At 37.4% G+C, this 16,926-nt stretch overlaps 1 protein-coding gene across 1 annotated transcript in view; it reads right to left on the bottom strand.

The window, feature by feature from the left end:
* Positions 1-16,926, bottom strand: part of COG5 (component of oligomeric golgi complex 5) — a 304,028-nt gene that overhangs the window by 262,644 nt on the left and 24,458 nt on the right. The window contains exon 6 of the mRNA XM_074942459.1: positions 10,950-11,070. Coding sequence (XP_074798560.1) covers positions 10,950-11,070 — 121 coding nt within the window. The remainder of the gene's footprint in view (positions 1-10,949; positions 11,071-16,926) is intronic.

Genomic DNA, 16,926 nt, shown 5'->3' with positions numbered 1-16,926 from the left:
ATGATGATTCTCCACTGACAACTAGTTTTTGAGATCTGTCAGCCAGCCAGTTCTTAATGCAATTAAGATGTGCTTTATTGATATTTTATAATGCTATTTTTAATCAGAATGTTGTGCAATACTAACTCAAACGCCTTACAAAAGTCTAAGTGTATTATAAAAACCTAAAAGCATTTATGCAATTACTTTTACCAGGCAAATTTGTAATCTCAAAAGAGTGAAATCAGGTTTGTTTGACAAGACCTATTTTCCACAAAGCCAGGCTGACTGGCAATTATATTTCTATCTTTTAATTGTTTATCAATTGAATCCTGTATCAGCTTTTGTATTATTTTGCCTGGGACTGATGTCAGACTAATTGGCCTATAGCTCTATATCATTCCACTTGTCCTTTTTTAATATTGGCATTAGAACTCTTCCAGTTTCTGGATTTTCCCCAGTATTTCAAGATTTATTAAAAAATTAATATCAGTGGGCCAAAGAGCTCCTTGCCAACTCTTTTAGGACTCTTGGATTCTCAGTGGATGTTAAACACCCTCCTTTGTTACGAATGGACTGGAAAATACTTCTTCATCCTCATGTAACACATATACATCCTCCTCCTTCTTTCCAAACATAGAACAGAAATAATTATTTAATATTTCTGCCTGCTCTGCATCATCATCAATTTTATCATCCCCATCTAGTAATGGACCTATATCATTGCTAGGATTTTTTTTTGTTCTAATATTACTTTTTAAAACTCCTCCTTATTGTCATTAACACAGCCAGCCATGGATTTTCCCTATGTCTTTAACTTCCCTTATCAATTTTCTACTGTTCATAACTTCTCATTTATGTCATCTGCTATTTCCTCATGTTTTTGTTTTTTGTTTTTGTTGCCATCACTTAACCACTAAACCAGGATGGGGTTATAGCCAAAGTTGTCCTCTTTCTTGATTGTGGAATTGTGGCTTTTTGTCCATCTAATAAACTCTTCTTATAGAAATCTCAATTTTCACTCACATTTTTCTGTCTAATTTTTACCTCCTCTAACAGGCTGGCACCCACCTCTTGCAAGCACGTCTTGGTCAAGTGCACGTGCCCTCAGTCTCTCAGTTTGTGGTGACCCCTGTCAGTGGTTTCTCACGCAGGTTTTCAGTGACTGGCCAAGTCTCACACATGGTCTGTATGTGAAACAGAACAAACCCCTTCTGGGTATGCAGTCTAACTTGTCCTGGCCCTTTGATGGGGCTGTACCCCCCAGGGCTTCCTCCATGTCTCCACTGTCTTCCTGCAGCCTTCCCTGTGCTCAGTCCTTACTCAGTCCCAACAGCCAGCCAGGAGCTTTCTCTTGCTTGCCCAGGCCCCGCTGCTCTTTCAGCCAGCCAGGAACACAGTTCTCTCTCTTCCAGCTCCAGGCAGCAACTGACTGACTCTGGCCCTGAAGCTCCTTTTATGTGAGCCTGCTGGGCCCTGATTGGCTGTTCCCTGTAGCTTCCCTCTTTGGTTGCTTCCCCGGTAGGAGGACTTCTCTTCTGCTCCTCTCTGGGACTGGGTATCATAGGACTCTGAGGCCTCCAGGCCTAGTTCACCCCTTCATATCTCCCAATTTTTTTCCCATAATTTTCCTCAGTTTTAATAATTTAGCCCTTTTAAAACACCAAGTATATATATACACATTATTGATTGGGACTGTCCTTTGTTTGTCCATATTGATCATTGGACCTTAGGCAAACACCAACTTCCAATTCAGTGGTCTCCCTCATCAGGTCCAAAATATGAGTTTCCTCATGTTGGGTGAAATACCTTTTGTGTTAGAAAATCAAATTTCAGTAATGTCAATAATATCAAATTTCTTCTCATCAATTAGAATCTCCAGTTCCTCATACCTGTTACCCAGACACCTAGCACTGGCACATTGGCAAATGAAAATTTTTTTCTCTTCATATTTTTGTCACATCCGTTCAATTTGTTCACTACACATACTAAGTTTGTTTATATTGCATTTGCCTCCTTTGTGCCCTCCTGACTGCTCCAGACAGTCTCCAATCAAGAATAGCCCCCTCTTTGTGGAGATGCAAGCTGTCCCATTTGTACAGTCCCCTCTCACTAGAATTTGGCCCAATGTTCCATAAAACCAAAACTTTCAACTTCATACCAATCGTGCAGCCAACAGTTCACCTCTAGTACTTTCTACCTTCTTTCACTTGTGGATTGGAAGACATTGTGGATCTCAAAGAACATCATTTGAATTTTCCTCTTCTTCAGCTCCCTTCCAAGTTCCACAAAATCTTCTATAATTTGCATAATTCCATGTAATGCTGTGTCACTGGTTCCAATGTGCAACATCAGAAGTGGAGACTTGCCAAATGAATTAATAATCTTGTCCAATTTACAGTTATAGGTCATATTTTTGCTCCAGGAAGAGCGCTCACTGCAGCACAGCCTCCAGAGCTGGGTTCCCAATCAGCAGCCATGGAGCTTCCTGCAGCCAGGGGAGATTCCTGGAGATGGGTCTGACCCAGCCCAGGACCGGCAACTGCAGAGGAAAAGGAAGTTCCATCCCTCCCCAGCACAGCCAGGACTAGCAGCTGGAGTCCAGCACACATTAGGCTTCCCCTCCCCCAGATTTCACAGGGAAGATCAAATTTCACAGTCCGTGACTCATTTTTCCATGTCCAGAAATTTGGTAGGGCCCTAATTATAAAACACAACATTGTCCGGGTCAATGTCCACATTTTCATCAATTATTCCAAGCACAATCATCTTAATGCCTGTCCTCCACAACACACACACAGCCACCCACTCCTCTCTTTCAGTTGATAATGGTTTCTGTTTAGTTATTTTGAAAAGTAAGAGTTTCTGAGGAATTGTTTCAGACTTTTCCCTACTGATCTTGTTTGTTACAGTTTATTAGCAACTTACAAAATTTAAAAATATTCTTTTAAAAATTATTTTTAAAGGTTTACAATTAACCTCCATTTACAACCTGGGGATAATCCCTTTCCTTTTCTTCTCTTTCCTGTGTCCTCTCTTCCTGCACAGAGCTATAGTCTTAATTCCTTCTATCTCCTTTGTCACATGTAGGTCTGGTTTACCCCAACTGACCTGCAAAGTTCTGGATTTAAAATTTTGACACTTTAGAGCTTGTACAATGCCTTCAGCTCTTGACAAAAGATAAATCTTCCATTCTTAGACTAAAATTGAGACTCACCTCTTCACCTTATATCCATAAGGATAAAGACTTATAAAATCACTGTGACTATCTAGTTGCAAAATATCTTGTCCATGGACTCAAAAATCATTCACAGAGATCCCAAGTTAGATCCTACAACCACAACTCTGGCTCAAAGCCACTTTGAAGATTCTAGTAATTGAAGTACTACTCATCTTATATCTGGTTAAACATGGGCATCCACATCTTGGGGAATATTTATATTAATGGTTCTTTCAAATCCTTTGACACTCTCCAGTGTGAATATGGTTGTCCGGCTGCCAAGCATAAAAACACTTAAACTCAAACATTGTTTCAGAAAAATCATGGGATAAAACTATAACAAGAGCCAATTTCATATGCCATCTGGGATACAATAATCCTCCTCATAGAGACTAGGCATTCATTAGCAGAAACGCAGAAACAGAAACAGGGGTATTATATCATGTTTGTCTATCAGATAAGGATTCTTTAAAAAAACAGCGAGAGGGTAATTTGATAATTATAAGGACAGAAGTTTTACTTCTGAATTTCTTTAGCTATATATTCAATTACATTCACTATGTTCGATCAGTAGTCAAAAGAAACTCATAAAACCTGCTGCGCCCTTGAAATTAAACTATTTGCTTATTACTTTCTCTCATTTAATAGTGTGAATTTCTTCTCTATGTCCTGTATTTCCACCACTTTCTCTGCTCCTCATTTCTACGGCATCATTCCCAACTCCTCTGTTTCAGTCCCCTACAATGCCCCAGTTTTCTCCTTCATTTGCTTTGAAGGCCACACATCACTGGAACCACTGCTGAAGTACATCTAAGCTATTCCTACAGTCACTAAAGGGTGTTGTTAGGAAGTGGATATGCTATCATACTTTCCCACAGGGACTGAAGGTCCTGCAGACACAAGCACTACTAGCGTATGATATCACAGGGTAGCACACAACAGAATTTAAATGCAACCTAACATAAGCTGTGACTGCAGTACCAGTGAAGCTCTCCATTACTGGTCTCACCAATCTCACCACAACGTGAAGATATCTTTACATCCCATTGCCACCCTCTTCTTTTCTAGTATTTGTCTGTTCATTTCTGTTACCATTTCCTTGCTGAAATCTTCATTACGGTCACACGTGAATCAGCGGTGTGATTTCTGAAGCTCCAGATTTTGTTCTGTTTGTACAGCATCTAATACAATGGGGTCTTGGTCCATGACTGGGGCTGCTAGTTACTATATGGTAATCCAAATAAATAATAATGAAGTAGCAGCATCTGGGGCCAGAGAAGGAGGCAGCCTCGAGGCTGCAGAGCCAGAGTTTTCCAGTAAGACAGGGAACAAGAGGAGAAGAAAGGGGGCAGGAGGGAAATAAGAAACCCTCCTCCCCACAAAAAGTGGGGAAATACACAACAGTAGTCTTCATTAGATTTACAACCAGAGGGCAACAACTAAAAATACTGTACATGATACATTGAATGCTCTTTTAAATGCACTGTAATACAATATTAACTTCTGACATGTTCTGCAAATTGGACATTAAGGCATTACAACAATATAACTATTAAGATTCAACTTTTTTAGAGTAACAAAACAGACTATTAAATCATGTCTTAAAATTTACATAATACAGCCCTCTGATGAGGTCTTCATATTTGGGAATAAAACTCTATGAATACACTGGATTTTAGCAAACAATCAAATTATTAGAGCATCTTTGAGAACTAAAAACTTAATCCTGTGAAAAATAGATATCACAATCTTTTAGGGATGGAGCTGTGGGCAGTCTGGCCTAGTGGCCGGAGCAAGCGTCTAGAGCAGGGAAATGGAAGCAAGGGTCAGAGTCAGAGGTTGGAGGCCAGAGCCAAAAGTGGGAGCTAAGTATACTAACTGAGGGCTTGTTTACACTTAAAATACTACTGCAGTTGTGTCACTGTAGTGCTTCAGTGAAGACACTACTTACGCTGACAGGAGGGGTTCTCCCATAAGCATACATAATCCACCTCCCCAAGAGGCAGAAGCTAGGGTCAATGGGTGAATTCTCCCGTTGACCTAATGCGGTCTACGCCAGGGGTCAGGTCAGTTTAACTGCGTCACTTGGGGGTGTGGATTTTTCATACCCCTGAGCAATGCAGTTATACCGACATAATGTCTTAGTGTAGACCAGACCTAAGTATGAAAGCACACTGATAAATTAAGTTGCTATATGTAACTAATACAACAATTTAGGTCTTAATTATTCATGTGTTACTTGAATACTGACAAGTAGTACTTCATGTATGGACAAACAAAATATTATTCATCACCATCCCCAAAAAGATTTAGATTTTGCAAAGTAATATGGTATTTTTTCAAATACCAGTGAAGTCAGCTGCCTGAGAACTGAAAAACTAACCTGCAAGCAGTGCAAAGGAATTTAGAAGTATGGCATTTGATTTCAGCTGTCCAGTGCCACCCTCCCCTATAATTAATATTGCTTAGCCTAATTACTTTTGACATAGTTTGCAGGTATTAAATTTTTGTAAAATGGAAACAACATGGCAACCTATTCTGGAGTTAATTTGAATGTTAATCACATAATGAGCACTTGGAACAAAAAGTACTTGGGTCAGAGAGGTGAACTAAAGCAGAAGGTCTTTCAGGAGTTTCTTTATCTATGATTTTATCTGCAAGAGCGATAAGGAAAGGCCTGTGCCTTTTCAATTTAATTTTCTAATCACAATAGTCAAAGACTCCAGCATGTCATTAGCCATGGCTCCCAGAGACCTAACTTCCCTGCAGTAAATTTAACATCAAGCAGTTTAATTTAAAAACCAAACAACCTATATATCACTGAGCTTTCCTGTTCATGCACAGGAAGGTTTTCTTTCCCGATGATAATACTATTGCTTAGGTAAATTATTTTTATTTTATATTTGTATTCCCTCAGTAACAAGAAGTATTTTGTGCTCTACTGACTCTGCATATCTTCAAAAATTTCTAATTTCAAAGTTGTATGTTTATTCCCAGTAAAGCAATTGATCCTCTTATAGAATTTATTTAGTGTACACGTCTTTTTATTTTCTTCTGCATTGAATCACAGCTAGAAGTTGTCACAGGGCCTGGTTTTGTAGGAGCAGCTGTCCACACTGCTTATACAACTACAACTCGGAACTTCATTCACTAGGACATTGATATTTTTCCCATGAACTTCCGTAGCCCATGGTAGTAAATCTTGGCCAGCTAGAAGCAGGGAGGCTTTCCTTTATAAAGCTTTGTAATAAGACTTGTTCAAATACCATGATGATAAATTGTTAAAGAACAAAGCCATGCTGACCCAGAGATATAAAATAAACCTGGAATATAAGATTAGGACTCCACATCTTGTGCAGAAATTATTCTTAAATATGAACTGATTAAACACACTTCATTTTCCTTTTTTCCTCCATTCTCTCTTTTGCATTGGTTACTGTTCTCAACAGGAAAACATTGCTGAATCAAATGATAACACCAGTACTAAGACACCTAGTGTTGTGCTGTGGGAAGGAAAATCCTAGAAAAAGCCACAGAGGGGCTGTCTGGAAAGTGTGAATGTTCTCTTTTGCAAAACGTTCATATACCTGACCAGCTGCATAGAAAGCAGGCCCCTAGTCTGGGACAGGGGTTGGCGCCTCAGTCAAGAGAGAATTCAAAGGTTTTGTAGCTCTAAAAGAGCTGAAGAGTTTGTAAATTAGTTTATGTTCTACTTCATGTGTTTTTGCAAAGGAGGGGAACATATGGGCCACAAAAAAAAAAGTTACCTTAGAATTATTGTTAATATTCTACAAGCACAAAAGTGAAAAAACAGTTAATTTTCTTATAGAACTAATTCTGCCTTCTTGTGCCTATGCACGATTTGTATTACTGTATGACATGCAGACAATGATTGTGGCTGTAAGGCTACAGCTTCATGACCAATGCAATGGTGCTCCACATCAGAAGGAGCTCCTCAAGGCACTGTGCCTGGCAGAAGCACTGGAGAAGCACCTAGGAACATATGTTTTTTTCTCTCCAATGTGCATTACTTTGCATTTCTCATCAATACTGAACTTTGCCAGCCATCACACCACACATTCACCTAGCTTGGTTAGATCTTTGAAGTTTCTCACAGTCCTCTCTGGTTATAACTAATTTAAGTAACTATAATCTGTATATTACCACCCCACTATTTGCTGCCCCCCCTCCAGAATATTAATAAATTACAATATTAAAATTAGACCTAGATGAGAACATAGGGGTACCCTGTTGTTAACCTTTTGCTAATTTGAAAATTAACCATTTAATCCTATCAGTAGCCTTCTGTCTCTTATCCAGTTTTTGATTGATGACAATAGTTTGCCTCTCACCCAGTGACCATTTCGAAACCTCTTGTGCAAGAGCTTGTCAAAGGCCTTTCAGAACAGAAGTCTAAATAATAAAATCAACCAACCAGAGCAGGCCAAGTGCGGGTGAGAGCAGCTCCTGCTATATCTTTTGAAAGGGTTCAGCATGTGCTCCCCACTTGCTCATCCAGGCCAACTAGCAAATGTGTATAAAGTGAGGTCACTATCCCCTCTCCCCCCTCTTGAGGAGAGTATTACATACATATGTGATTAAACAGACAAATTCAGTATTTACATAATAGAGAGACAAATATGATAAAATAATACTGAGTCCAAGAGTTTAGTAGAGTCAGAAAAGGATTAGACATTAATATGGATAACGAGAACATCAGTTACATATATTTTTAAAACAACAAGAGAGATAAATCCTTATGCATTAGGGAATAAAATAATTGACGGGATTAAAAATAAACACCACATTCATTGGCAGGTTATCCAATAGCTGTCCATTCTGGCTTTTTTTAGACCTCTCTTATCTCCTACTGGGCCACTGGTCTGATCCAATATGGTAATTTCTACTTGCAGATACATATTGCAGGGAATTTAGTATTTTGTAGATATCTAGAGAATCAATCTGTGCACACAAACTGGTAATGAAAAATGACACACACTCACACATATATATATTATGCTATTTTAACTTAAGATCTTTTTTCATCCAGTTTCAGCATAACATCTGATTGGGTTGCTGTAACTAAATAATCACAAAGAAATGTTAGAAGAAACAGAAAATGTTTCAAAAAAGGGAGCATTTTTAATGTTTCCGCCACAAAAAGATAGTAAATGCTTTACTTTTGAACTTACGTAGAAAATTCTGTTGTCCTATAAAGAGTTTATTGTGCCAAATTTTGAGACTAAATGTAGTCATTCAAGTGTGAAAGACAGGTTTTAGACCTGTTTTAAGTGAAAAATCTCCATACAACTTTAAATATGTAGTTGCTACTGACATCTCCAGAGTAAAACTATATAACTCCTAATATGTCTTTGCAATGCTTTGAAGCGCTGTGGTATACCACCACCTTAATAAAATCCTTCAAAGAGAAAAAAAATGATTTCTGTTTTTCCTCTGATAAAGTAGGAATTTTTTTTAAAACATCTCCACCTAACATTTAGAACTTGCTTTTATTACTATGTTATTTTTTCCTCCAACCGAGTAATGATCTTTAAATCAAGACCAGCTAAAAACCTCCATAAAAGGAGACATCTGGTCACAAATTCAGTGGTACAGTTGTTAGTTTGAATTAAGTAAAAAACATTAAATCAATGTTCTGTAAATGCTAAAACACAGAAATGGTCAGAAAAGCCTATGGGTATATTTAGTATCTAAGGACTCAGATCTGCAAATGCTCACTATAGCAAGCACTTGGAGTGAAATCCTGGCTCTACTGAAGTCAAGGGGAGTTTTGCCATTGATTTCAACGGTGCCAGGATTCCACCCTCTGTCTCGTAGCAGTGAGACTCTACCAGGGCTACTTAACCAGGGCACACAATTCAAGTTACCACCCTTAGAGAAAATGTATTAATAGACCTTCGTAAGCATTAGAAAAAGATAGCAGTTTTTCAACATGAAATATGAGAACAGTGACACCTACATGAATGTATTTATTATTTATGTGGCACCTTAGAGACTAACCAATTTATTTGAGCATAAGCTTTCGTGAGCTACAGCTGTAGCTCACGAAAGCTTATGCTCAAATAAATTGGTTAGTCTCTAAGGTGCCACAAGTACTCCTTTTCTTTTTGCGAATACAGACTAACACAGCTGTTACTCTGAAACCTTTATTATTTATGTATTTATTATTTAGATTTCTGAAAGTCCACAAGGTCTTGCACATCACTTAAAGTGGTATAGAAAGATAGTGAGTGATACAGACAGAGAGCCTTAAAAAAAAGCATAAGGCTAATACTCAGATGGTATAAACCACTGTAAATTAAAAAAAAACTTTTGAAAGCTAAATTTAACTAACATTCAATTTAACTAATTATTGCATTCAAATTAATCGCACTAACTACTTGAATTAGTTACTTTGCTTAAGACCTGGTTAAAACAAAAGATGCATTGGCGAGCTAATGGGTTTGTACACTTCACTATTCTAACTTAGAACATTATGGCTGATACTTAAACATTTTCATCCAATTGTTCTAATAAAAGAAATAAATAAATATAGACTCATTTGCATAATAGCATCTGTTAATTATAAAAAGACAATGATTATCTAATAATTTTTGATTACAGAGTATGAAAAGATCAGCAACGACAAATATGCACAACAAACCTTAGGATAATTCTGAATGTTTAATTGTTCAGTCCTCCCATATTCTATTTTTAGAAGATGGAATTTAAATACCATTAAATCAAAGAAGAAATAACAACAGCTGCTAAGATTTTGTATACAGCAGCTATTACTGAGATCTGAGAGATTAAAATGACTTTCTGAAAGGCCACAAGTTTGGCTAATTTTTTTTTAAAGAAACAAAATACATTTAATTCAAAATATGACCTACTCTAAACCCAATGAAATAATGGCTTTCAAAAGCCAACATTATTATTGCTAAATAACCTTCTCTCTCTGCAGGTATTCCATGTAGTCACAGGTTGATATGAAATTAGCTACTCTAAGTAAGTCTTTGCCCAACATGTAACTCATTATCAGAGGATTTCTCTTGTAATTAGTCAACTGTATCTAGGTAAGCCTCATGAAAAATGTATGTCTACTTTACAGTATAAGCCCAAGTTCAAACTCAGGCTCAAACCTAACACTCCTTCTGTCTACACACAAATCACGCTCCAGGGCTCTGACCCAGGTCCTAGAACCTCATGGGGGTGAAGGGTTCAACCCTGAGTCAAGCTGGGACCTAGGGTTCAAGCTCTATTTGCAGCGTAGACACAGCCCCACTGGACTTGTGCTCTGGGAAATCGCCAAAAGTATCCCACACGCCAACTTTCTTCATCCTTTGGATAGTCAAATTTTCCCACACTGCACCATCAACAAAGGCCTAGAGCTCCCACATTCTGGGAAGGTGCTAGGAAGTCTGTGATATGTGCGGTTGGATTTGGGCCCCCATAATGCAGTGTAGACGTGGGAGCCCAAGGTTGTGACCCAGGACTCAACAATTCCTAATCTAGGGTTGCAAGTGAGTGTAGATGCTCAATCCCTAAATTAATAAACACAAAGTTTGCTAACTCGAGTTCTACTAACCTAGGGGTTACATTGCAGTGTAAACATACCCTTGGTCTCTCATTCAGATCAGGAAATAGACAATTCTTTAATTTCATCTTTAAAAAAAAAAAATCAAAAACTAAAACTGCACTTCTCATGAGCAGAAACTTAAATGCCACTAAAATAACTAAGAGGACTCACCAAGTTCATTGAGACTCTGGGCAGCTTTTGTTATTTCTCTGCTTCCTCCTTGCAGCTGTCCTTGAAGTCTCTTACTTAGATACAAGATGCGTATTATTCTCCGCAGCAAGTCACAGGCTGCCTGTGTGGAAATCATGGCTTTAAGTGTATATTCAGTGTTCGGTATGTATAGTTTTAGGCTCCAATCCTGGAAACTCTTGAGTATAAGCTTGTAGTTAAATATAAAACACACAAGCAAGCATTTGCAGAATCAGAGACCTAGTGGTCAGAAATGCACACTGATAAATTATGTCAATTTTTTCATAAGTACTCTATGACTTTATACAACAACATTCACTATTTTAACTATTAATGCTACTGCACATGATGCTGTAGAAAAGCCTCTGATTTTATTTGCTATGCAAAAATGAAATATTAACATTTGATAAGTTACATCACACCTTATTTATAAAGACAATTTAGCTTTATTTTGTGTAATGTCCTTCACAGAAAATTTTACCCATGTCAGTAAAAAGCAGATACTGGCTTTTGTTCAGCTGATCAAAGTTTGACCAGAAGCAAAACAAAAACACAAATATTGATTTTGTTTGTTTTGTTTTCTTTTATCTCAGGAGATAATAAATCTTAAGGCTGACCAAGCCAGTCAATATATGTATTACCATGTTCTCTTCCAATATCTGGAAGACTTCATTTTGGGAAAGAATTTTAAAATGGTTACTCTCAAACTCAGACCAGGAATAAAGCATAAAGTTGTAATGGGTAGAGTAATTAACAACTGAAACCGTTTATCAAGGATCGTGATGGATTCTCCAGCACTGAGAATTTTAAAATCAAGACTGGATGTTTTTCTAAAAGATATGCTCTAGGAATTATTTTGGGAAAATTCTATGGCTCGTGTTATATAGGACGTCAGATTAGATGATTATGATTCTCCCTTCCGGCCTTAGAATCTATGAAAACCTCTGTTCAGCCAACTGTTAAGTCAACTTAATTCATAATCTTGTAAAGTGTTTTGAGATTGGCTGGAAGGCACTAAGTAAGATCCAAGTATCTCTTATTCAGGAAACACAGCTGCATATGCTTTTGCTTTGCCTTTGTTCACATTGATCTAGGACACAATACTGTTGACTTCTGAGGCACTTATAATAGGTTCCTGGCTTTTTAACTGACTGTTCTCAGACAAATCTTTTCCTCTTCTACGTAATAAAAAGGAGAAGGAGAAAGATATTAAGAGGTACATCCAAGCCACAAGAGATCTATTTTCAGACAAGTTTTTAAATGAAATGGAGAGATTCAGGAAGGTTCTTCCAGATGGCATGAGAAGCAGAGGGGAAAGTTTTCTCACCAGCAGTGGCAAGATTGCATGAAACAACAGATAGGAGGTAGTACTAAAAAATAAGAGTAAAAAAGCAACATGGAAGGTTTTAAAACAAAGAGAGCAATTATAAACTAGATCTTGGGAATCCAGGTCAGTTCATACAGGATTAGGTTGGTGTGATCATGGTATATTGTACATGCAACATTCTGGGCCTGCTGAAATCTTAAGAAATAGGACTTAGAAACCCAATGCAAAAAAAGACAAAGAAATGGTCCAAATTTCAGCAGAAATGGAATCCATGCAATGAAAAACTACAAGGTTGTGGCAGTGGAAACGGTTAAATTTGTAGACATCAGAAACAAGCATGACAAAATTATGAATAATGGAGACACGTAAGAGGTTTGTGAAGATGATGGATCAGTTCTGGAGTATGTACCTCTTGCCTAAGAGAGAGGATCTTTTGAGTCATTTAATTTAAAGGAAGTCAAGATGAAATTAAGTTAAAAGTATTAAATATTTAATAAGTTAAGTAATTATCTGATAACATTGCAGAAGTACATAGTGTTTTGTAAACTGAAGTTTATTTAATTTCTTTGGAAATCAAACATGCAAGTACATGTACCTAGATACACACACCAACACAAATAAATGCATCACGTAATAAAAAATCCAAAGTATTGCTAGTTAGTCACTCCCCCTTAGGATGCTAGCACAAAGTGACAAAAGCAAAGATATTTTCAGTTTAGTATTCTTCAACACCTAGACACGACAAGAAGAAAATGAAAGGGATGCCCCACTGAACCCAGATGACTGAAAACACTGTAAACCTCATCGCTTTTGGCACCATACGTCTTGAAGAGTAATTTTTTTTTCAGTGTTGCCAGAGGACCTCCCACATGACTCTCATTAATGATAATGGAAGTCATGTGGGGATCGTACTACTGTAACTTACTAAATGTTTGTAATTCAATTAATTTGCTTCTTTAATGAGAAAAATATTAATCCACATCTATTTGTATCTTTTACAGTCTATGAACTAAATTTCAGCAACAGAAATGAAAAAGCAGCTTTGTAGACTATAATGTGCTTCAAAAGTACAGTCTGGTGTCATTATTATGCTTTTTGACTTAACTAAAACTGAACATCCACAGAAAAATTCAGCCAGATGTGAACCCTAAGATCAGAAAATAACAATCTTTTGAATATTGCTTATATTGCATACTAAAAGCCTATTTCATTTTTATTAACTTATTATTAAGGCTACGTTTTAGTCATGGGGGGGGACAGTCGGGGGCAACATGGGCGCTGGGGGAGGTAGCCCGGGACCCTGCTGGTGCTGGGGAGGAGGGTTGGCAGGGGCTTCCTACACAGCTCCGCATCCCTGCAGCAACTAGGCGGCAGAGGGGTCAAGGAAGGGGTACCGCTGCTCCTGCCACAAGCGCTGGCTGCCACTGCTCCCATTGGCCAGGAACAGCAGGCAATTGGAGCTACAGGGGCAGGGCCTTTGAGCGCGGGCAGCATGGAGACACCCTCCCCCACAGCCTCGGAGCTGCAGGGCAATGCCAGTGGGAGCCGGGGAGCTCCACAGCCCAGGTAAGCACTCCCCCACACCTCCAACCCCGTGTCCCTAGTCCTGACCCCCCTCCCACACACGCAAACTGCTGTTGCTGGCCCAGGGGCTGCATGGCTTGGGCTGCCCCTGAGCCAGCACCACCCGCTGCAGAAGTCTCAGAAAGTCGCGGAATCTGTGACTTCCGTGACAGACTCGCAGCCTTACTTATTATTCATTATTACACACACACACAAAATTGATCCCCATAATGAATTATCAGACTGAAAAAATAAGTAATGGAAAAAGTTATATTTAGATATAAGAGCAAAAAAAAGTGAAAAAGTGTTAGTTCTAGAGTAGGCTGAAAATAAACCACCTACAATAATGGTTCTCCTAATTTTGATAAAATATTCTCCCTATTATGATAACTTATGCCAGATTTTAGGTCAGAGGAAAAAAATTCTTAAGAATGACAAATATGTAGACATTGCAACTACAATGTATAATTTTACTAATGCAATTTCACACCGATTTATCCTATACCTATCCCTTGCCAGTGTTTTGTTTTACCCAAGTTAATAATGGTTAATATTAAAAAAGGTATTTATTCCTTTTACACTGATTAATTTGTGAGTTCCACTAGATTATATATTTGGGAATTTCTGTGAAGAAAAATCTTATTTAATAGCTATGTAGTTCAGTGGTTTGAGTACAAATAAATGAATTGCTATAGTCTATTTTTCTATGGATTATATTATATTTATATGATGCAATTTAAAAGCAGAACAAGTACTTCACACGTAAAGAACATCTGATAGACCATGTTCAAATAATATATAAGATATTGAGGTCTCTAGATATTTGGACTGACTAGCTCAACTGAAAGCAAAAAAAGGTTCTTTCTTCCTGGAACTACTCCTGTACCAACATACTAATAGAGAGGCATTAGCTGCTGTGGTTAAGGATTAAAAAAATCCAAAAACTTCTTATTTTCTAACCTCTCGAGTTAGTATTTAAATACTAAATACTTTCATATTTTTTAACTAAGAACTTCCTCAGTAACCAAAGATTTGCCTGTAGCTGTTCCAGTGCAAGATACATCCCTATGAGCAATCAGAAAATCTGACTTTTCTTAAGTGTTCTGTCATGTTCCCAGTTTTAGTGTGTCCACCACCTTCTTGTCTTTAGAACAAATAAATTTAGCTTGTGTGTTCTTTACTGGAGAAAAAAAATATCTATTGGTGAATATTTTGTATTTTACTTTACTTATATCTAAGTACAGAAATGGGTCTATGTTTATCTGGTTTTCTAGATAAAATGTAAAATTCATACACTATGCAGTTTATAAATGTGTGCTTGTTCAAAGGAGTTGTGGAAATGTTTGGTTAGGTAGCTCATTTTCTTTGCAGTTTTCTTTCTAAGCTACATGTACCTCATCCACATATTTTAACTGTTAATCCCCTTTAGCTTGTGATCGGCAAAGACAAGACTAAGACCATGCTCAGAAGAAGATTTTATGATGTAAAGGCGGAAGCATGTTTTGTGATTCTGCTGAAGACCCTGGTATTGTGGGGGTAGAGCAAGGCAAAGAACACCACAGCAACAAAGCGGAGAGGTTAGAAGTTTGACAATGATGTCATGAAGGGAGTGTTTATAAAGAGGTCTTTATACTTTAAAACACTTAAGGATAGCAGAATCCAGACCTATGCATATTGAGTAATACTTTAGTTTGCAAGTAGCCCCATTGATTTCTATAATACTACTCGCAGACTGAAGTACTACTTAATACAAGTAACAGTAGAAACAAGCCCTTAAACATTATGTGATTTAGCAAAGTTGTTCTGCTGCAATTCCAAAAGGACTGAATCCTCAACTGTAGTGCTGTTTGCATAGCTAAAAATCAGATACCTATCAATCTGAAACTCGAAAGTGCAGTTCATAATAATATTAGATATGACAAAAAGATACAAATGGACAGGAAGAAAAAGCAAAGGGGATAACAGCATCCATAACACAGGTATATCTCTAGCTTTACAGATACATTCCTAGTTCATGCACTGAAGCTATTGTAAATGTGCATGAACAGAAACTCAAATATTTAACAATAGTTCATTTAAGCTATCAGGGTTTTGTGTTTTGCATTTGCACCTCTCTCCAAGTTCTACTGTACAATTTATCACTATTATAAAAACCCACTGTTGGAGGTGTTTAACAACTAGTAAAAAGAGTTTCCTTCCAGTCCCTCTCTCTTCACCAATATCTATATTCTCTGCAGGTTTCACTTATGTATTAAAGATGAGGATAACTGTGTGGGTCACATTTAGTTCAACTGGCTGCACTTTTGCCATCCCTATATTAAAGAAATTATTCCCCAAACTCTTCATTAAACTCCAATTGCATTAAGGGAGAAATAACCTCAACAGAACAATACTAAGACATAAAGTTTGATATCAAATAGGGTGAACAGATGTCCCGATTTTATAGGGACAGTCCTGATTTTTGGGTCTTTTTCTTATATAGGCTCCTATTACTCCCCACCCCCGTCCCAATTTTTCACACTTGCTGTCTGGTCACCCTAATATCATACATATGGAAATAGAGGTAGAGGAGAACAAACAACCTGTATTCTGCCCTGGTATCCACACCCACCCTCAGCCCAAATTAATATGAACCATCCATCCAAATAGATACACCTTCAGCATTAAAATGAGCCACCCACCCTATTATACTGTCCTTCAATATATATATTAACTAGGGCTGTTGATTAATCGCAGTTAACTCACGGGATTAACTCAAAAAAATTAATCGCGATTAATCACAGTTTTAATCGCATTGTTAAATGATAGAATACCAATTGAAATTTATTAAATATTTTTGGGTGTTTTTCTACATTTTCAAATATATTGATTTCAAATACAACACAGAATACAAAGTGTACACTGATCACTTCATATTATTTTTGATTACAAATATTTGCACTGTAAAAATGATAAACATAAGAAATAGTATTTTTCAATTCACTTCATACAAGTACTGTAGTGAAATCTCTTTATTGTGAAAGTGCAACTTACAAATGTATATTTGTACATAACTGTACTCAAAAACAA

Source organism: Natator depressus, chromosome 1 (genome assembly GCF_965152275.1).
Source record: "Natator depressus isolate rNatDep1 chromosome 1, rNatDep2.hap1, whole genome shotgun sequence".
Classification (NCBI taxonomy): Eukaryota; Metazoa; Chordata; order Testudines; family Cheloniidae; genus Natator; species Natator depressus.
The sequence above is the reverse complement of the archived record's forward strand: the minus strand, read 5'-3'. Positions and strand labels throughout refer to the sequence as shown.